This window comes from Sorex araneus, chromosome 3 (assembly GCF_027595985.1).
Source record: "Sorex araneus isolate mSorAra2 chromosome 3, mSorAra2.pri, whole genome shotgun sequence".
In the NCBI taxonomy this organism is placed as follows: domain Eukaryota; kingdom Metazoa; phylum Chordata; class Mammalia; order Eulipotyphla; family Soricidae; genus Sorex; species Sorex araneus.
The window spans coordinates 39,145,756-39,168,671 of record NC_073304.1 but is presented as its reverse complement, the minus strand read 5'-3'; the positions used below and the strand labels follow the sequence as shown (position 1 = coordinate 39,168,671).

General features: G+C 38.6%; 1 protein-coding gene and 1 non-coding gene across 2 annotated transcripts in view; both read left to right on the top strand.

The window, feature by feature from the left end:
• The window catches only part of SLC38A6 (solute carrier family 38 member 6), a 71,874-nt gene that overhangs the window by 18,987 nt on the left and 29,971 nt on the right, over window positions 1-22,916 (top strand). Inside the window, exons 4-6 of the mRNA XM_004612378.2 lie at window positions 2,122-2,174; window positions 3,894-3,933; window positions 21,720-21,798. Of these exons, the coding sequence (XP_004612435.2) occupies window positions 2,122-2,174; window positions 3,894-3,933; window positions 21,720-21,798 (172 nt within the window). The remainder of the gene's footprint in view (window positions 1-2,121; window positions 2,175-3,893; window positions 3,934-21,719; window positions 21,799-22,916) is intronic.
• Window positions 15,897-16,024, top strand: LOC129404019 (small Cajal body-specific RNA 24). The gene has a single exon (XR_008629630.1). It is a non-coding gene; the product is annotated as a small Cajal body-specific RNA 24 (non-coding RNA).

Genomic DNA, 22,916 nt, shown 5'->3' with positions numbered 1-22,916 from the left:
TGTGGAAGTTGAGATCTAGTACAGCACCCACTTGTACTATTATCAGCAAGTTTGCTAGTGGTTATCGAGATGGTACCTGCCAGTGACTCTGACCCCTGTTTATACCCTATAGTCTCCTGGCCCATTTCTGTGCTATAAGTATGGCATCTTAGAATTGGGGTGCTGGGTGTTTGGTCCAGCCTCTGCTGCTCCCTATGATAAAGTTCTTTACAACTGTCTTCCCAGTTGTGACCCGTGGCCCTACAGTAGGTTTCTTGGTGAGGGGGTCTCTCTTTCTCTCTGATTTCAGTCCAGCCAGGTGCTATCTTTTTATCTCCTGCTCTAGAAGCTTCACTTATCAGGGCTTCAGATTAGTTATTTTCTAGTGTAATTCAAGATTTGGTTTAGATTTGCTATTATCACAGGAGAAGGTGAACACAGGTTCTCTTAGCCAGTCTGTCCCCACCAGTGCATTAGCATTAGCTTTTTAGTTTAGTTTAGTTTAGTTTAATTTACTATATACCAGATGCTATACCAGGCTGTGCCTTATTCCTGGCGCTGTGCTTGAGGATCACTCCTGGTGGAGTCTGGAGACCATAAGGGATGCTGGGGGATCAAACCCGGGTTGGCTGTGTGCAAGGCAAGCGCCTTTCCTGCGGTGCTATTGCTTCAGCCTCCAGGCATTAGCATTTTAAATACATACTTGACAAAAATAAACTTGAAATACTTGTTCTTAATTAATAAAATTTTTTTTTAACATCTCATAGTTTTTCCTAACTTTGTAATGATATACAAACAACATTGGCTTTAAGAAATCTTATTTTAGGGGCCGGAGTGATAGTACAGCAGGTAGGGCATTTGCCTTGCATGCAGCCAACTCGGGTTCAATCCCTGGCATCCTAGATAGTCCCCCAAGTACCGCCAGGATTAATTCCTGAGTGCAGAGCCAGGAGTAACCCCTGGGCGTCGCTGGATGTGACCCAAAAAGCCAAAAAAAAAAAGTTATACTATAAGTCCCATTAATTGTGGAATAAATGTTTTTTCTCATGAATGCATCATTATCTAAGAGTAGAAAAGTGATGTAACTTTCATATTTTCTCTACCTTTATGCACTTTTCAGAAACGATTGATAATTTTTAAAAGGTTACATTTGGACACAGTATACTATTCAATTTAATTAGAAGTGGAGTTATTCTTGCGTATGTATTCACTTTGAATTGATGTATTCTGGGTGTTGTGAGACAACTTAGGGTCCTGCTAAGCTCTGCTTAGTCTGAGAAAGAGAACTTTGTCCTTACAGACTTTAAGTCTTCAAAAATTTCCTTCCCAAAATGGACATTTCTACTTTAAATTTACTGAGTAGTCAATAGCTATTGCTCTTAAATGTAAGAGTTTGCAAAACTAAATTGGGAACATTTGAACTATTTTCAGTATATTAGAATACCTAAGAAAAATCACAAATTTATGCATGATTAACATGCCCAAATTAACTTAAAAGTGGATAATGATGTCATCTGAGAAGCATCAGGCATGTGGATGGGTGACAGTCATCACCTTGTACTGAAAGAAAATTTTACTTCATAAAAATTAAAAACAATTATGAATATATACAGTTTGAGGGAGAAAATACTACAGAATATATGTATTAGGGAAATTTGAGACTAGGTGTTGCTGGTGCAGAAAAATAGTTGAAAATTATCACTACTGAGTAAAAAAGTACTCAAATTCTACAAAGATAATCCTTAGGGGTTAAAATTAGAAAATTTGGTGAAGAAAATCAGATCTTCATATAAATAATTTTTTGCCATGGTTTTTATTAAAGACCTTAAAGGAAAAAAATTGTGTGTCAGTGGGCGGGGGGTGCACATCCAGCAGTGCTCAGGGATTACTCCTGGCAGGCTCAGGGGACCATATGTGGTGCCAGGGATCAAACCTGGGTTGGTGGTGTACAAGACAAGCACCCCACCTGCTGTAACTATCTCTCTGACCCAAGAGAAAAAAATGTTACATACTTATGCCTAGTTTTGACTGGTCTGACTGGTAAGATTTACCCTGTGCTTGGCAGTAGTAGAATACTTTCCCTTTACTACTTGGCCACAAATAGTTTTGTGTAAAAATGAACATTGTAATTTTTCTTAACAGCTGTAACAACTTATGAAGATCTTGGGCTATTTGCATTTGGATTTCCTGGAAAGGTATTTTTTTTTCCTTTTCTGCTGTATTTAACACTTAAAAAAAATTTTTTTTCCTTCTGTTTTCAGTTAAAAGAGCAGTATATATAAGAGAAATAAATTAGGGGGATATAAGAAAACTGAAAGTGAAGAAAGACATAATGTTGGAAGCAGAGAGAAAGAAATCTCTCTGTGTGCCCTTCCTAAAAGAGCAGCAATAAATTTATTTGAACACTTAAATATTTAGTATATTTCACCCTATTAAAAAGAGCAATGCCTTGGATAATTTTAAAAACAGCAACAGTTGTCTGAGTTTTTGTTTTGGCTGGGGCTAGGGTGAGGAGGGTCATAAGTTTTCCTTGTTAATTTTGTTTATACTCTGAATAAATTTTCATGGAAACAGGAAAAGAAAAAAGCATAGAATTAAAATTGGAGTATGACTATTTATAAAACTGTTAATTAAAAGACCATAATTTAATAAATGAATAATGCTACCAGGTTATTTGTCAATCCTTGTATTTGTGAGAAAATGGAAGTCCATATAAAGGGGCCTAGTTATCCACAGGTAAAATAAAGCCAGCTTAGGACTCCAGACTATAAATTTGCACTTTTTCTTCTCAGAATAAGAGAAACAATAGCAGTGTTTATTGGGCATTCACTTTAATTAAAAAAAAGATCAGAATACCTACTCTCAGTGGATCCACATTCCACCAGTTGGTCATGGTTCAATAGCAGTTACTATTGAAAGGGGAGGAGTTCTCTGATATTTTGTTTCTGCCAATGTTTGGGCTATAAAGTATGGAACACTTTACAAATTTGCATGTCATTTTTCCACTTCAGCTATTTAATCTTCTCTGTGTTATTCCCATTCTAGAATATGTGCTGTCGAAGGAGCGCTGCTCTAGACATTTTCAGTCCCTGCGACAAGGATTGTATATGACAAACTAATTCAGATGACTATATGATTTTTCTCTCATGCAATGCCTTATTGCATGTCATGCTTCAAGCTCTCTTTAGGACTACAATACTCTAGTGTATGTAGCAAGATGGTAAAACTAGCCAAAAAGAGAGAGAGTGAGGGGAGATTAAAAGAAAGAGGGGAGGGGGGCAAGAGAGAGAAGAAAGAAAGAGAAAGAAAATGAACTCTCACGCTGATGCTCTGCCTCTAGGGTGTTGTGAGGGATCATCTGTTGGGTATTGGGTACCAAGACAGTAGGGCCACAACACACATGCCCTTTCAGGCAGGTCAGCTACCAATGTCAGATTCACACAGGCAACTTCAGACAGCCAGACAGCGGAGTGAGGCACGACTTCACACAGCAGGTGAAGGATTAAATGCAGAGCAAAGGCACTTACTGTAAGATTTCTCTCGTCTTTGTTACAATCAAATGCATTAAATGTAGTTGAAATTTTAAAAAAGAAAAAGTAGAGAACGAAATCAGATATATTGACTTTATTTTAATTTTTGAGACTTTGATAATCACTGATTACTAACTTCTTAAAACTCACTGCATAGAATGACAACCAAGAAAAATCTCAGAAGTATGTTTTTATCGTAACAATGAAACTATGAAAGAATCACTTTTTTATGTGGTGATTGTTAAGTTTTGTGTATCATAAAGGTCTGACACATGTCAGTTTCTTTTTAGCATCTGCTTTTAAGTAGTAGTTACTGTATTATAATAAAATGACGATCCTTGACTATTCCCTTTTCATCTTCTGGTTACCTTTGTTTTTTTATAGATGATGGTTGCAGGCACCATAATAATTCAGAACATTGGAGGTAAGCATTTAAAAAATGCAATTTATACCTAGATATGATAAAAAGCAGTTTCTTTAGTTTCTTGCCATACTACAGGTCTAGCTAGGAAAGAATGAACATTTGTGGATATAGACTTAAGTAACTTCAAAAGTTGTGTGCGCTCTCATTTACTTTAATTAGAAAAAAATTTAATTTTGGATGCTAGATTTTGAATACAGAGCCTCATAAACGTGAAGCATGTACTGCATGCTGAGTTACAGCTCTGGTCCCCAGTCCCTTTTCTTTCTAATTTTCAACTTAAAGTATTTATGTCTGTATAGGTTGTAGGGGTAAAACTTCATGCCTCTTCAAAACGTATGTTACCATACGAGAGCTACCACCAAATACCATGTTTCATATTCCAGCACAGTCCTTTTGTTCCGCTTGCTCCTTCTATCTCCTCCACTCTCTCTTTGGTAACCAGTTCTACAGAGTCTGAGCACGATTTGTTTTTGTTTAATTTTTTTTTATTTCCTTTCTCTGTTTCTGTGTCCTACAAATGAATGAGGTTACCTGATATTTGTCTTCCTGCTTTTGACTTACTTTGTTTAACAAATCTCCCTCCAATTCCATCTATGTTTCCATGTGTGTCTTTGGTTGCTTTTTTTTCTGGACCACACCTGGCTGTGCTCAGGGCTTACTCCTGATTCGGTGCTCAGGGATCACTCCTGGTGGGGTTCAGGGGACCATATGAATTGCTGGGGATTGAACTTGGGTCAGCCACATGCAAGGCAAGTGCCCTACCACACCGCTGTACTGTCATTCTAGCCATAGACCACATATTTTTTTTATCAACTCATCTTCATTTTTCTTAGAACAGAGCAAATGATTTAATTATTTTCATGATATTTATTATATAGTTAGATATTTTATAATAATTATAATTATCTTAGATTCCTAAAATATTTATGATTTTTTAAAATTTAATTGTTTTAGTTTACAGTACTATTAAAATGGATTCTCATAGATATAATTACAGCATCACACCCATCACCAGTGTACCCACCTTCTTCCCCCAAGGACTTCAGCTCCCACCCTCTCATTCACCCACCTCAACTCAACTATATGGATCAGTTCTCCCATTTTGTTGCCTTTGGACCTTTTGCTACCTTGCTATGTATCTTTAAGTTCCATATGTGAGAGAGATTATTATGATCTGTTCCTTTTTTTCTGATTGACTTCATTCATTTTTAGTCTTTAACAGTTTTTTTTTTTTTAATCGTTAAGGTAACATGGTTACAATAATGTTAGTGTTCACCAAATTTTTGGTAGGTACAGTTTTCCAGTGTTCAGAGTGAGATTTTTTTCGTTTGATTCTAAATTCCTTCCCCTCTCCTTTTGCTCTAATCACCCCCATTGGTGGATTATACTCCTTTAATAGGAGTAAGTAGTGTTCCTTCAACTTTGAACAGTTTAGTTGGGAACAGGCAGTATACCCTTGTAGCAAATTTAAAATAATCAAGTAATTTTAAGAAGATAAGGCAGCGGCCAGTAAGAACTTTCTCAAATCCTTGACTTTAAGCTGGCCTAAGTAGCACTGTAGCACTGTCGTCCTGTTGTTCATCGATTTGCTTGAGTAGGCATCAGTAACGTCTCCACTGTGAGACTTGTTACTGTTTTTGGCATATTGAATATACCATGGGTAGCTTGCCAGGCTCTGCCTTGCAGGCGGGATATTCTCGGTAGCTTGCTGAGCTCTCAGAGAGGGATGGAGTATTCGAACCCGAGTCAGATGCATGCAAGGCAAACGCCCTTCCCACTGTGCTATCGCTTCAGCCCTGGTCTAAGTTAAGACTCTCAATTTACCTCCTTCCACAGTCACAGTAAATCTGCATCAAAATAAGGGTTAATCTATATTGAAGCAAACCCCAAATCTTGATGAATAGAAGTTCTTTAGCAGGGTGAATAGAAGAGATACCATTTACTCTCAGCAGGAAGAAGCAATGCTATGTCACCCTTACCTCCTTGTCACTAAGGAGCAGAATTTTTCTCAGGGGGGTGGTTGTGTTTTATACCACACACCCCAATTTTACAGTCCATCATAGCAGAAACTAGTCCTTGGAACTTTATACACTGAGAGAGTCCAAAGAAAAGGATGCAGAAAGCCAAGGACTGAGTAAGATTCCTGATGAAATCACGAGCAGATAGATTCCCCTGCCCTGGGAACAAAAAACAGTAATGCTGTCTCACCACAGATACCACACCTACAGCATTTGCTGGGGAGCCAGGCAATTTAAATGTCAGAGACTCCTGGGGAACCATCTTGGTTTGCTGTAAACAGCCTTGACAGGCGCCATATTGGAACACAGCCTCTGGACTAATGCAGTTCCTTTATGAGAGCTCCACTCGCTCCTGGGATGCAGCCCCTTTAGCTGGGGGTAGAGCTGCAACGGAAACCTAGGTTCTTTGACTCCCCAAAACATAGAAGCTCTTCAGAGGCCAGAAGTAATTTTCCCAGAGTTGAATAGGGTAAGAGGCTTCTGAAAGAATGGAAGAAGGGGGCTTGTGTCTGAGCACAAGGGAGGCGGTACAGGGCAGTGTCATAGTTGGCGCTGCAGAGAGCCTGATCAGGAGTTTAAAGCCCTCCCTGGCAACGTTTGAAAGCATCTTTCCAATCCTGCAACTCCCTTGTTTGTATCTCCCCTTGTCTGTTGCCAGGAGACATTATATTTGACGACAGGAACTGCTCATGGCCTGCCGGTCTGCGTGTGCCCGATTAGGATTTACTGCACAGGCAAGCAAAGATTGGCACCTGGGCTTCAGGCAGCACTTGCCCAGTGGGGATCAGTGAATGTCACATTGCCTTACAAGTGGTGGGCCTGCTCATTACTGTCACCCCAGGAAGGGCAGGTTGCTTACTATGATACTGCAGGGTCAGGGCTAGGAATTTTCCCCCTGCCTTGCTGGGAGGAGAGATTTTATAGTTAAACATCCTGATTGGGAAGCAGTGATAGCACAGGGATAAGTCGCTTGCCTTGCATTGCAGCTGCCTCCATTTCACTGGCACCACATATGGTTCCCCAAGCACCACCAGGAGTGATCCCTGAGCACAGGAGTAAGCCCCAGGTATGGCCTGGCGCATCCACAGAACAAAACAGTACTCCTGATTAACTTGTCTTGAAGACTAAGTGCTGTGTTGGGGAGGGGAGGGTGTGGGGACATACCCACATGGCTTCAGTAGCTTAAAGGAAAAAATAGAGGTGATTGACATAAACTTTGGATTTGACATAAGATTATATTGTTAGAGGAAAATTTGGTCATATTTCTTACATCAATTATTTTTTACATCAATTCAGAATAATTTAAAAATGACAGCTTTAGTAAAACTCAACTCTGACGTTCAGGCGGTTTGGGTAACTTCTCTTTTAAGTATTCGTCAACCAAATTCCATCTGTAATTGCTTTATTGGTCAAGAAAAGAATTAACATTCCAACAATAAATTGTACTTCTCATTGTTTTAAAAATTCTAAACATTAATGTTTTAATTATTTTAATTTTCATTAAAATATTGGTGAATGAGCAAAATTCTTCCTTGGATGCATACCCAATAATTTCCTTCTTACATACCTTACTCTTAAAAGATGTCAGGAAAAAGTTTCTTCCTTTCTTTTGTTTTTGTTTTTGGACCACACCTGATGATGTTCAGGGGTTACTTCTGGCTCTGCACTCAGGAATCACTCCTGGCAATGCTCAGGGAACCAACTGGGATGCCAGGGATAGAACCCTGGTCGGTCACATGTAAGGCAAGCAATAGTGTACCCACTGTACTATCACTCTGGCCCCTCTTCCTTTTGACTCTATATAATACCATTGATTTTATGATGTACTTTAAAATAATTTATTTATAATTTTAGCTAGTACTAGTAATGTCTGTATTAGTAATGTCTCCAATATCAGTATATGTTCTGATATTTTCAAACCTTCATCATTCTTTCTATATAAGTACTAAGGGTTGTTGCATTTTGTCTAGATCAGATTAAGTCTTTAATATTTTTGCTTAGTATTTTGTGTAGTATTTTCTATCTAGGCATTTGGAGCCAAATGTGTGAACCTGGCATAAATGCCAGTTATTGTATTTTCTATATCCTTCACCCTAATTCCTTATTCAATCTTATATGTACCTATTTCAGCATTTGTTGTTATTAAGCTGAAGATTTTTTTTAGTACAGCATTGTCTTTATTTATTTTTAAAAATTTTTATATTGAATCACTGTGAGATATATCCTTGCAAAGCTGTTCATGATTGGATTTCAGTCATACAGTGTTCCAACATCCATCTCTCCACCAGTGTGCATTTACCAGCAGCAGGGTCCCCAGGTTCCCTCCCATCACGCCTTACCCCCTGCCTACCTCAATATGGCAGGTGTTTCTCTCTCTCTCCCTTCCTCTCTCTCTCTCCCCCCCTTTTCCTCCCCCTCCCTCCCTCTGCCTCCCTCCCTTCCCCCCTTTTGGGCATTGTGGTTTACAATATTGATACTGAAAGGTTATCAAGAATATCCCATTACCTATTTTTAACCCTCATATCTTGTCCATTATGGTCATTCCCACCTATTATTGTCATACTGGTCTCTTCTCTATCTTACCTACAGTCTACGGCCATACCACCCCGAACGCACCCGATCTCATCTGAAGATATTTTTTAATACGTCTTTCTCTCCTGTGTTGTAAGCCTCTCCAGAGCAAGGATTGTGTCTGCATTTATCTTTCTACTCTCAAAACCCATCATAAATACCTGGAAATTGAATGATGATGAATTTACTGAGTTATTTCCAAGTACTGGACTGGAGCGATAGCACAGCTGGTCGGGCGTTTGCCTTGCACTCGGCCAACCCAGGTTCGATTCCTCTGTCTCTCTTGGAGAGCAAGCTACCGAGAGTATCCCGCCCGCAGGGCAGAGCCTGGCAAGCTATCCATGGCGTATTCGATATACCAAAACAGTGACAACAAGTCTCACAATGGAGATGTTTCTGGTGCCCGCTCGAGCAAATCGATGAACAACAGGACAACAGTGCTGCAGTGCTATTTCCAAGTACTATTTCATGTTCATTTATATGTTTATCAGAAATAGAGATGTCTGTGGCAAAAGAGATAGTATAGGGGTAAAAGTTCTTTCCTTGCTTGCAGCTAACCCTAGCACTACATATGGTCCTGAAGCACTGCCAGGAGTGATCCCTGAGCCCAGAACCAGGAGTAAACCTTAATACAGCCAGCTGTGTGCTCCCTTCTTTCCAGAAAAAAAGAAGAGTAAGGGAACTGCTACATTGTTCACTATCTTCAAATATTTGAATTGTTCAATATGAAATACAAATAAGATAGTGGATTAATTCCGTATTGTTCCAGAGAGCAAAACTGGTTAAAGTCTGTCGTGAAGCTGTTTTGAATTCATGTGGAATACCTTTGTAACTAAGTTATGTGATTATGACAGTGGTACATTCTTTTTAATGTAATTCAAAATGTATTTCTCTGAAAACATTCAGAGAGGGATTGGGCAGTTGCCAGAATATTGTAGAAATAATTGCTACATGTGGCAGTGTTATGAGTTATCCTGACTTTCAAGCTTGTTGATTTATTTGCTTGTTTGTTTTAGGATCATTTAAAAAGTAAGTTAGGACCAGAGAGATAGCTCAGTGGCCTGAGCACATGCTTTACATGTGGGAGGCCTGAGTTTGATCCTGGGTTCCACATGGTCTCCCAAACTCTAGGCCAGGAGTAACACCTGAGCCAGAAATAAAATTAAAAGGTAATTTAGGGACCAGAGATATAACCCAGCAATTATGGTGCATGCGTTGTGTGCAGCCAATCCACTTTGACCTCTGACATCACATGGTCCCCTGAGTATTGCTGGGTGTTGCCCTGGAAACCCCCAAACACTGCCAAGGTTATCTGGGTAATCTCTGGCACCACAGGGCCCCAACATCACCACACCTTCATGCCCTTACACAGAACTGCCAGGTGTCTGTTGCTCCTGAGCACTTGGGAGAGCCAAAAGCAAGACAATACAGGTAACTTTGGAGCTGTCATGGCAATTTGTAATGTTCCTCAAACTCTGAAGAGTAATGCATGTTAAGTGTCTAGTTTAATCTCATGATGTTTTTAAATGCCAACAGTTTATATAGAATCCAGTAATAATAAATCATCGCTCTATTACAGTAAATATTGGTGGTTTGATCTTAGGAGCAGAGCACTGGGTTGAACTGCCCTTCAGTTCTTGCTCTTGAGTAGCAGTGTGTCTTGGGAATTCCTCCCTCACTCTCTGGCCTTCAGTTTCCTCTGAAGTTACTGAAGGAAGGGAAGCAGGGAACCTTAAGGCTCCTTCTTACTACCAAAATGAAATTTTAACATAGCATATTAGGAAGCATGTTAATTAAGAATATTATTTTAAGAAAGTTCAAAGGAAATTTAATAGTATGATTTACTTTGTTCAAAAGATGATTTAAGTCTTATCGCAGGTATCTTTAACAAATTAGAGACTATTGCCCTAAAAACTGCAATGTATGCTGTTCTGCTTTCTTTTTTAAAATTTTTTAAAAAATGTTCATGATTGAGGGCCTTTGACTTACAATACTGTTAATGATGGTTCCCTGTACACATAACTCCAGCATCACATGCAGCTCCATTATACCCACCTCCTCCTTCCAAGGACCCCAGCACTTCTCCCTTTCAAGCCATCATCTCCCCACCTCCCCAGACCATCCCTTATATGGTGCTTGCATACTGCCAAGCATGAGCCCTGAACCCTGAGCCCAAATCATTTGTGTGGATCGGGTCTCCCATTCTGTTGCCTTTTACCCTTTTTTGCTCCCTTCCTGTGGATCTTTAAGTCTGACATATGAGAAAGATCATTCTGTGTCTATCCCTTTTCTCCTGAATGACTTCACTCCGCTTGATATTCTCTGGTTTCATCCATGTTGTGAAAAATTGCATGACTTTGCTCTTTGTCTTCCATTGTGTGTGTGTGTGTGTGTGTGTGTGTGTGTGTGTACCACAACTTCCTGATCCATTCATCCATAGTTGGGCATTTATATCTTGGCTGTTGTACTAAGTAAGGCAGAGAATATGGTGTGCATATATCTTGGCTATTGTACTAAGTGAGGCAGAGAATATGGTGTGCATATATCCTTTCAAATTATTGTTTTTGTGTTTGGAGATAGATCAAGAAGTAGTATTACTGGGTCATGCATATGGTAGTTCTGTTCTTTTCTTTCTTCTTTTTCTGGAGAGAACGGCATATCAGTTTTCATAAAGGCCAAACCGGACAACATTCCACAAACAGTGGATCAGAGTTCCTTTCTGAACATAATTTTGCCAACACTGGCTATTTACAGACTTCTTGTTATATGCTATTCTCACTGATGTAAAATGATGTCTCAGTGTTTGCATTTGCATTTCTTTAATCATGATGAGCACTTCTTCATATGCCTAGTGGCCATCTGTATGTCCTCTTTGGGAAAGTGTTTCTCTTGCCATTTGTGAGCAGGGTTCATTGGACTTTCTGTGTTGAGTTTGGTGAAGCTCTATGGCTATTGAATATCAGCCTCTTTATATGATTATTATGTTCAAATATTTCTCCCATTAAGTATGTATCTTTTTATTATAGCTTGACTTTCTTTTATTGTGCAGGAGCTTTTAAATTTGATGTCCCATTTTGGTTTTGTTCTGTTTGGGGCCACATCCCGAGAAGCAGAGGGGTTACTTCTAGCTCTGCACTCATAAATCACTCCTGGTGGTGGTCAGGGAGCTATAAAGGATGCCAGAGATTGAATCTGGGTTGGCTGCATGCAAGACACGTGCTGTATGTTGTATCCCCACTGTCTCCCCACTGTACTATCTCTCAAGCCTGTATCACATTTATTTATTTTTGTCTTTATTTCCTTTGTCAGTACATTAATAGATACTATTCATTGTAATAAATAGAGAATTTGAGTTATTGGAATCACCCTTCAGGACAGCCTCTGAGCCTCTGAGATTAGAGCCTAGGAATTTCAGCCTTATGAAAGTTTATAAATGCATGCAAAATGGCTCTCTTTAGGAAAGAATCTTCAGTCATACCAAAATAGTTTTCCTCCCAAGGTCAATCAAGCACCAAGGATTAATCATAACATACTGATTAAAAAACTGATTGGAAAGTCTCCTTTCTGAGCAAAGCTACTCGTGGCGTATTCGATATGCCAAAAACAGTAACAAGTCTCACGATGAAAATATTACTGGTGCTTGCTCGAGCAAATTGATGAACAACGGGAGGACAGTGCTACAGTGCTGAATAATCTGTAAGCTTTATAATTGCAAAAAAAGTCAACTCAATAAATTTTTACTCTTTTTCTAAATTTATGAAAACCATTGCCTCTGGAAAATGCAAAGCCATGTATTTTGCATGTAGTCAGATACTTTATCAGAGTAAGACCTGACAACACTAATGAATTAGGGGTGTGAATTAATAGTCTGGAACCAGGATAATCTCTAGCTGCCCATTTCCCTGGGTGCTGAAGGGTATTTGACAGGTAGTTCCTGTTGCTGAGACAGTTAGAAAAGAGGCATCTGGAAGTTTGAATATTTACTGCTGTTTCTGGCAAGAGAACCTGGATTTGAGAGCTTATTTTTAGTGGGCTAATTTGTAAAAGGATTAAATTTACAGAGGCAGAGAGATAACATAGCAGTTAAGGTGCTTGCCTAACAAGTGGTCCACCCCGGTTTGATTCCTGGCACTGCATGGTCCTCCAAGCACTCTCAGGTATGACCCAACACCTGCCCCAAAAATAACAATAATAGCAGGTAAGTATAAGTGACTTCCACATGGTTCCTTTCACTGTATTGCATTCTAAAATTCCTTTCCTAAAATCCAAGATAGGTAGGTAATTGCTTTCTCATTCACTTCAGCTTCTGTTATATATCATTAAGTGGGCTAAAAATACTCCAAGAAATTATACACCAAACCCCAAATCATTTTTACTCATCAGAGAACGTCCTGGTAATATTATCTCTTACGAGTAAGAGATTAAATTCATGTCATTTCTTGGCCACTCACCTCAAACTGAGCAAACTCCTTAGAGTATGTGAAATTCTTTTTTCTTTTGTTTTTTGGATCACACTTGGTGGTGCTCCTGGCTCTGCACTCAGGAATTGTTCTTGGCAGTGTTCTGGGAACCAATAGGGAGGCGGGGGCTAGAACCTGGGTCAGCCATGTGCGAGGCACACACCCTACCCACTACGTTGTCCTTTCCCAGAGTACTGAATTCTTACTTTGCTCTTAAAACTCGTGAAGTACCACTAAGATAACATTCCTCTTCCCTGGTTTATTAAAGCCACAATTCTTTTTTTTTTTTCACATTTTCAAACAAATTTATTTTTATTTGTTAATGATATTGAAAAGTTATAAATACCAAAAATAAAACCACACAGAAAATGTGTGTGAGAGAGAGAATACTAATGGGAATTCCTTAGTTTTAATATTATCCCTTAGTATGGCATGCTTTTAAATTTAGAGAATTTAAAATTTCACATGTTATATTTTCAATTTGATACTTATTTTTGTTTTTTTTTAATTAATTAATTTATTTTTAATTTATTTATTTTTAATTAGAGAATCACCGTGAGGGTACAGTTACAGATTTATACACTTTTGTGCTTATACTTCCCTCATACAAAGTTTGGGAACCCATCCCTTCACCAGTGCCCATTCTCCACCACCCGTAAACCCAGCGTCCCTCCCACCCTCCCCAATCCCATCTCCCCCCCACCCCACCCTGCCACTGTGGCAGGGCATTCCCTTCTGTTCTCTCTCTCTAATTAGCTGTTGTGGTTTGCAATAAAGGTGTTGAGTGGCCACTGTGCTCAGTCTTTAGCCCTCATTCAGCCCGCAACTCCCTTCCCCCACATGGCCTTCGACTACAATGTAGTTGGTGATCATCGCTTCTCTGAGTTGCCCTTTCCCCGGAACGTGAGGCCAGCCTCGAAGCCATGGAGTCAACCTCCTGGTACTTATTTCTACAGTTCTTGGGTGTTAGTCTCCCACTCTGTTATTTATATACCATAGATGAGTGCAATCTTTCTATGTCTGTCTCTCTCTTTCTGACTCATTTCACTCAGCATGAAACTTTTCATGCCCATCCACTTAACTACAAAATTCTTGACCTCCTTTTTTCTAACAGCTGCATAGTATTCCATTGTATAGATGTACCAAAGTTTCCTCAACCAGTCATCCGTTCTGGGGCATTCGGGTTTTTTCCAGATTCTGGCTATTGTAAACAGTGCTGCGATAAACATACATGTGCAGATGTTGTTTCGATTGTACTTTTTTGCCTCTCTGGGATATATTCCCAGCAGTGGTATTGCTGGGTCAAATGGGAATTCAATATCTAATTTTTTGAGAATCGTCCAAATTGTTTTCCAGAAGGGCTGAACCAGTGGGCATTCCCACCAGCAGTGAAGAAGGGTCCCTTTCTCCCCACATCCTCTCCAACAGCGGTTGCTTTTGTTCTTTTGGATATGTGCTAGTCTCTGTGGTGTGAGGTGGTATCTCATGGTTGTTTTGATCTGCATCTCTCTGATGATTAGTGATGTACAGCACTTTTTCATGTGCCTTTTGGCCATTCGTATTTCTTCCTTGGTAAAGTTTCTGTTCATTTCTTCGCCCCATTTTTTGATGGGGTTGGATGTTTTCTTCTTGTAGAGTTCAACCAGTGCTTTATATACCATTGATATCAACCCCTTATCTGATGGGTATTGTGTAAATATCCTTTCCCATTCTGTGGATAGTCTTTGTATTCTGGTCACTGTATCTTTTGCGGTGCAGAAGCTTTTTAGTTTAATGTAGTCCCATTTGTTGATCTCTGTTTTTACTAGATTGCTTAGTTCCGTGTCACCTTTGAAGATACCTTTATCTTTAATATCGTGGAGGGTTTTGCCGACCTTGTCTTCAATGTACCTTATGGTTTGTGGTCGAATGTTGAGGTCTTTAATCCATTTTGATCTGACTTTTGTGCATGGTGTCAGGTCAAGGTCTAAACCCATTTTTTTGCATGTGGTTGTCCAGTTGTGCCAGCACCATTTGTTAAAGAGGCTTTCCTTGCTCCACTTCACATCTCTTGCTCCCTTATCAAAGATTAGATGATCATACATTTGGGGTTGTGTGTAGGGATATTCAACCCTGTTCCATTGGTCTACATAAAGCCACAATTCTTTTAAGGAGATTGGAGATCAAATCACTACCACATTCTAGGAAAGATGAAACCCAAATATTAATAGTCTTACTGCACCCTCTGAAATTGTAGAATAGCCCAGATAGTCCAGTATGTCACAGGTAACACATGCATTACTGTATTTTTGATTAATAGGTCAGCTTTAGAATAGAAGTTTTAGTAGGACTCAACAACCATCAAAAAAATAGTTTCTGGGGGCTGGAGAGGTAAAGCAGATAGGGCGTTTGCCTTGCACGTGGCCGACCCGGGTTCGATTCCCAGCATCCCATATGGTCCCCCGAGCACCGCCAGGGGTAATTCCTGAGTGCAGAGCCAGGAGTGACCCCTGTGCATTGCCAGATGTGACCCAAAAAGAAAAAAAAAATAGTTTCTGAATCTCATGAACAGAAAGGTATAAATTAGATCATTTTCAGTTGTGAACTATAACAATTTTTAATTCTTAGTATTTTTCACGCTTAATTTAATATTAGATAAGTTAGAATTTTTGTTTGTACTTTTTTCTTTATATATTGTGCAGGGTGGGATGGGGTGTGGTGAAGTTTTGAAATCTTTGTTTCCGCTTTCCTTGGAAACTGGGATTGGGCATGCTGTTACAGCGCCATCTGCTGGTCATACTATCTGTAGTAAAACAGCAGCTTTTTTGAGCCTGAACAGTGTTTGCCATAAATTTTGTTTATGATTGGGTTTGTTTCCAGTCATACAGTGTTCGAAATACCCATCCCCTCGCCAGTGTTCATTTCTCACATCCAATGGACATTTATTTTAAAGTTTCTTCTTACAGTGAAGACAACTTTTTTAAAATGTCCTAGAGAAATATAGTAGATCTCTGTGTATCCTTTACAAGTAAAAATGGATACATCGTTCCACTACTGACATTTGCAAAAAAGAATAGGAAAGGTATAGGAAATTTAGAGCAAGAGTGTGTCCCCCAAACACTTCACTTGAGAACATTTACTGGTAAAATGTCATTTTTAAACGGTTTGAAAATAAAGTCATTTTTAAAATTGAAGTTGAATTATGAGATTTCAGAATAGCAAATATCCTGGTCACTTTAGTCAAATGTAATATCTTGGTAAATGATTGAAACAAACATAACTTCTTAGTGGGGGATCTCCCCCGCATATTTTATTTCCATTTGTGCAAATACTAGGGAAATGACATTTTTTCAGGACGTTGGAGGGAAAATCCTATGAAAAGAGAGATCATGTTATGTACTTGAGAGGGAATAGACTATGTGGCATTTGGACATTTAGTAGGAACAGCAAGTTAGTAAGTCCACTGAATAGAATAAATGAGTTGCTATCCGTGACTAAAACATGTTTGAAATAGAAGGCAAATCTTTAGGCCAGAGAGATAGTGATCTCTGAGCACAAAGCGAGGAGTGAGCCCCAACCACCGCCAGGTGTGGCCCCAAAACAAAAAAGGTGATTGTTTCTTAATGGAGAGGCAAACTTACTTGTTCCTGCTCTAGGGATATCTAATTAACCCTTTGTAAGTTGCAGAAAATCCCCCAACTGCTGAATACTTAGCTGTTGTTATCTGTAGCACTGTCGTCCCATTGTTCTTCCATTTGCTCGAGGGGGCACCAGTAACGTCTCCATTGTGAGACTTGTTACTGTTTTTGGCATATAGAATACACCACAGCTTGCTTGCCGGGCTCTGCCGTGCGGGCGGGTTACTCTTGGTAGCCTGCTGGGCTCTCCGAGAGGGATGGAAGAATTGAACCCGGGTCGACCGTGCACAAGGAAAATGTCCTACCCGCTGTGCTATCGCTCCAGCTAGTTGTTATACATCCAGCTAGTTACTACACTAGCTGCATGTAGTCTTATCTTAAATTTGGTAGTTTTGATGTTCATAAAAAGGGTAATTGTATTTTGTGAACTAATGATGTTTTAGGCCCAAACTCTAGCTGAGGTGTTTTTTCTTTTTTAAAAGGTATTTTAACTAAATAGTCCATTAAAAATATTAGAGGAATAGGAAGAGCTATTGGGTTTTGTTTGGGTTGGCTTTTGTTGGGGCGGGGGTGGGGGGCACACCCAGCAGTACTCCTGGCTCTGCTCAGAGATCACCACTGAAACGTTGAAACCGAGGCCAGCAATATGTAAGGGAAGTGCCTTGCCCACTATACTATCTTTCTGCCCCTCTTTTTATTTATGAATTTTAGTGTAGTGTTAATACCTCAAATATTTGAGAATAGGAAACTCCTTTAAAATGCAGTAATAGCTGTTTGTTATTTATTTGGAGGGTAAGGGAAGGACCATGGGGACACAACCAGCAGTGCTCAGGTATTTCTCCTGGCTCTATGCTCTGGGATCACCCCTGGTGGTGCTCAAAGGACCATATTTAGTACCATATTCCCCAGATTGGGTGCATGCAAGGCAAATTCCTTAATAAGCTCTGTCCTATCTCTCTGTTCCTGATATACAAAGGCATAGGTCTAGTAGAGTCATAGGTAGTAGGTTAAATAGTTTGATCGTTACTTTGCTTTTTAGGTCACACTGGCATTGCACAGGGGTTAGTCCTGGCTCATGCACTAAGAAATTACTCCTGGCGATGCCTGGGGGACCATATGGGATGTTGGGAATCGAACCCGGGTCGGCCGCATGCAAGGCAAACACCCTATTCACTGTGCTATCGTTCCAGCCCCAAGTTTGATCATTAATTGCTTTAGCTTGTCTACACCAGCTATAATCCTAGGGGGAAACACATCTTAATGTAAAAATGAATATTAAAAGGGTTTTGAGGACATTTAACTAGTATTCTGTGTTGTAGAGATTCTTAGTTTTCTTTGAACTCAGCAGTTAAACTCAGCATTCAGAATTAGTTTGCATAAATGCTAACAAGGAGCTGGAGAGACAGTCCAGGGGATTAGGGGCTGCCATGCATGTGGCCTTCCCCAGTTTGACCCCCAGCATCCCTGAAAACCACCACATATGCTCTCCTTCCACCTTTAAAAATGCTGATAAAAAGCGGGGGAATTCTGAAAAATGGTACCCTTGCTTGATTTTTCTTATTTTTCTTTGCTGTGAGGATTTCTTCTTTACTTTGCTCTTTCTCTTTCCCATAGCATTAATACTCTGTAGTACAACTTACTTAAGCCAGTCTGGTTGTTTCTGGAGTCTATAGCTTGGGTAAGTTACTTCTTTGTGCCCATTTCATTTGTGAAATAAGTATCTACTTTCCTGGTTTGTAATGAAGGTTAAAATGAGAGGTTAGTAGCCTCAGGTGCAATTGTGGGGGCGGGGGGTTGCTTATTCTTTGTTCTCTTACAGAAGATAGATTTCCAGGTAAGTTAATTTTTTTTTCTGACGAGGCACTGAGAGGCCAGGCCAGTTTGGGAATCTCTGGCACATAGATGGGCATCCAGAAGCCGACAGTGCCAGCCCATCTCACAGTGCTTCCTTGAGCCCTTTCTCCTTTTCTCCGATTCTTACTTTTCATTCAGCTCATGTGTTTCTTTATATGATTCAGTCAACCAGTATCGGACCTTACTGCTTGCTATTGCCTAATGAGATATTACCCTCGTTTAGTTATGTCTTAATACAACAGTAGTGACTTTTCCACTGAAGAACAGTGGTTTTTAAGGAATACTCTTTAACTTCTGTGTTTTGATTAGGTTGACAGATTTTTTACATTTCTTTCTCAGGGCAGTTTCTATTAAATGAGTTCTATTAGTTGTGTTTAAAATAAAGAAGAAAAGAATATGTATTTAGTTAATGTGGTGAAACTAAATGATTTGTAATGGCCAAATACTTGTCATCAAGGTAGGTCTTCTAGCACTGGTTCTGGCTTTAATGGTGTAGAGACCAGAGCCACCTAACTACAAACTTGGCTCTTATGATTATACATTCAGAGTACAGCATGGTATGTCTTTTATTGGGAAATCTATCCCATGTATGGATGTCAGCAAAAATCATTTACAAATTCTTGCTATGATCTGTCTCTAAGATAAGTATTTAAACACTTCCATATGCATTAGTAGAAGACATGAGATGGAAGGTGTGCAGGCAGCTCTTTGAGCTAGTGAATAGGAGGGTTGGAAGCAATGGCTGTATGAGCTTTCCTGTTGATGACAGTTTTAAAATATTTCATTTATTTTATTGAGTTGATTGTTTTTTTGTTTTTAATATGAAGCCAATTAAGACATGTTTCCTAATTTAAAGTATTTTTGGTCACTTTTGTTGGCTTCATCTCTATCATATATAACACAGTATATTAAGGTACTGTTCCTTGCATCATAATATGTTTGTGGTTAAGGAAAAATGTAGACAGTGAGTAAGGATAATGTCTTTGTTTTACTTGCTTAATCAGTGGGGTTTTTCCATATCATGAACACTGTGGTTTTGTAGATCTTTAAAACAAATACCAGCATTCTCCCAGGAAAGAAACAGTATTGTGTATGTTTTATTATATTTATATCTGTGTGCTGGAATCTTTTTTTGGGACAGAAACATATGTTTGGTGAGTTCTTATTTCTTAAAATATACATGATTCTTCAGACTGGAGTCTAATGAAATAGGACTCCCATTTAAAAACCAAAGAGTTAAGGCTACAACAGAGGATAAAAGTGATCAAATGATTAGCCAGAGGCTAATAGAAATTCTGGGAAGAATGACAGATTGTATATTAGAAAGAAATATGATCTCATTCATTGAAGCTTTTTACAACTAAAGATCTAAAAGTAATAATAGAAAATTACTGAAAGAGATGAATGTCTGAAACTTAAGAAATGCATGTGGTGTTGGGTTAATTCAAGCAAGAAAGACTGATGGGCAGATAATAAGTTTCATTGTGTAGGAATTCTGCATTCCTTGTTTTCAAGGTACTTTTGTCTTATTTTCCCCTGCAGGATATATTTAAGAAGTTTGAGACTAGTTGCAGAAAATTCAGTTAATGATTTTCATCATCATACCATATGTGTATGATTCTTTGGAAAAGATAAAGCAGTATAAACAGAGGCCTCAGATCTTTGAATAGAGGAGGTTAATCTAAACCTTCTTTCTGCTCTGTGCCAAAGTGATAGCATTTTTCTTTATGAGAATGTGAACAATGTACAACATCTTTTCATATAATATCAATTGTAATGTCATATTACAAAAAGAGAGTTTGCAGAAATGCACTGTGACTTATGCTGGGGGAAAGCTGAGCTCACTCAACAACTATACTCTGCTAAGAAGTCATGAAGTGGGAAATGTACATATGTATATTCTAGTTACCAAGAAGTAACTAAAATGTCATAGTAAAATAACTTAAACAGTACAATTAAACAGTAAAATAACTTTAAATTTTTACTTTGATATAGATACGTTATTTTACTAAAAATATTTGCATGTGAATTGTATGTGTTCATTTATACATAAACTAGTATGTGTCCTTCTCTCTTTCACGAGGGTTATGTAGTCACACTACACTATACAGTAATTTGGAAGAATTTGACTACTTTTAGATATGTTAACTGAGAAATACATGTTTTTCTTCTTAAGTCATTTGAGCCTTTTAATAAATTTCCCCGATGTTTGCTATTCAGACTTGGCATTCATTTGTGTTCTTAGTTTTTGTAGGTCCAATGAGAAAGTGAAATGTTTCCTGAAATATAAATAATAAAATTAACATGCACATAGAGCACACTCTGTATTCTTTAGGGACATATTCTTGTTGACTCTTTTTTATATACATGCCTACTCTCTAGCGTAAAGAGAGATTATTACTCCATTAAACCGAAGTTCTGATTCCAAACCATCTGAGTTTTTTTAAACTTCAGTACTTCTGTATGTATAGGCAATTTCTCTTTTTTTGTAGCCATATTAAAACACTTTTCAGTATATGATGATAGGCTTATAATGTTTTTAATGCCTTATTGGAAATAGAATCATTATGGAAATGCCATAAAATAGTTATTTCTTGGGTCTTATTAGATAAAATGTTATAATAATTAGCTTTAGGCTTTGATTGCATAATACACTGTTAATAGAATAAGGGTTACAATTTTGCCCCTTTAATACATTGAATGGCTTCCATGAAATCTTTTCTAGTCTATTTAAGAGAGCAGTTTTAAATACAATTTATTCTGCATTCAGGGTTTTTTTTTTTTTTAATAACATGGCTGTAATGTTGGGAAAGGGAAGCACATGGAAGAATTGAGAAGAGAGAGACTTCTATGGGGACTTTTCTTTCTAGTTACAAAGAAAAGATATCAGCTGTATTTATTAAACTATTTGTATCAGTTGTTGCTGAATTAACCTCTGATGCCTTGAACAAAGTTGATTGATAACAAAAGGGATTCTGCATACCTTTAAACAAAATGTTTTTTTCTGAATGACCTATAATCACAATCACTTTCCTTAACCTAGCAGCTTGCTTTGGACTTAGAATGTAAACAAAGACAACTTAATGAATTTACAGAGTTATTTGTCTTCAGTCCTGATGTATAAACATCTATAAGGACAGTGCAGTGTGAGTTAACTTTCCATGTGTTATCATAGCCCTAATGGACACCTGGGTTTCTGAGTAAATTATTCCTTAAATGTTAAAAGTTGGGGAATTCTGATAAAAGCTCTTCTTTCCCTTTTGCAGCTATGTCATCTTATCTTTTCATTATTAAAACGGAACTTCCAGCTGCTATTTCAGAATTTTTGTCTGGGGACCATAGTGGGTAAGAAAAAATATTTTATTGTGTCAATTTTGAACTCAATATTTATGACGCTGTAATGGGAACTAAAACAAATGTAGTCCTTGACCTCAAGAGACTTAGAAATTTGATATAGCGCATAGTAGTCTTGGGGAAGAAAACAGTCCTCAGGTACTTATTGGTGGTCCGTTATGTACAAAGAACTGTGTTGTGAATCATCTTATGGACCAAGTGTAATTTTTGCTTTTTGTGGGAGGATGATAAGGTAGGGCAGGTGAACATGAGCTACCACTTGGAAAAGAGTGAAGGTGACATTTTTGGGATATGAAAGATTGAAAGGAAGACTGGGTAAAACTGAATACCACTGACAAGAAATAGAAGAGAATGGTTGATTCTGCTGTCCCTTCTCAGTAAACCGGAGTGATAAAGATAAGGCCAGAGGGATAAAGTTACAACTGTACTTGTGTGACAGTTCCTATTACCAAGCATGATTTTTAAAAATAAGTCATTTGGGGGCCAGAGAGATAGTACAGGAGTAGGACACTTGCCTTGCATGCAGCCATCATGGGTTTGTTCCCCAGCATCCTATATGGTCCCCTGAGCACTGCCAGGTATGATCCCTGAGCACAGAGCTAGGAGTAAACCCTGAATACTGCTTTCTGGGTGTGGCCCAAACCCCTCCTTCCAAAAAAAAATAATAATTTGTAGGGACTAATAGTTTTATTCCTGTTTTTAGACAATATAGATAACAGTACTTAATTACAAAATTCCTTATTTTTCCTCTTATTCAAAAATACTAAATTATTATGTTATCTCAATTTTTTAAAAAGGTAAAGAAATACTTCTCGAAAGTACTGCTTTCTAAAAGCTATTAATATTTGTTTTTAAGGGGAAAATTATACTTTTCCTTTCAGCATGTATGACAAGAAATTTTTATTTAAAAAAAATTGGTGGTGGGTTGGGGTTAAGTTGCCTATACCTAATGATGCTCAGAGGTTACTCCTGGCTCTGCACTCAGAAATCACTCCTCATGGTGCTTGTGGGACCATATGGGGAGCTGGAATGGAACCCTGGCCAGTTGCATGTAAGGCAGGCATGTACAATAAAGGCTATACTATTGCTCCAGCCCAAAATTTTGGGAA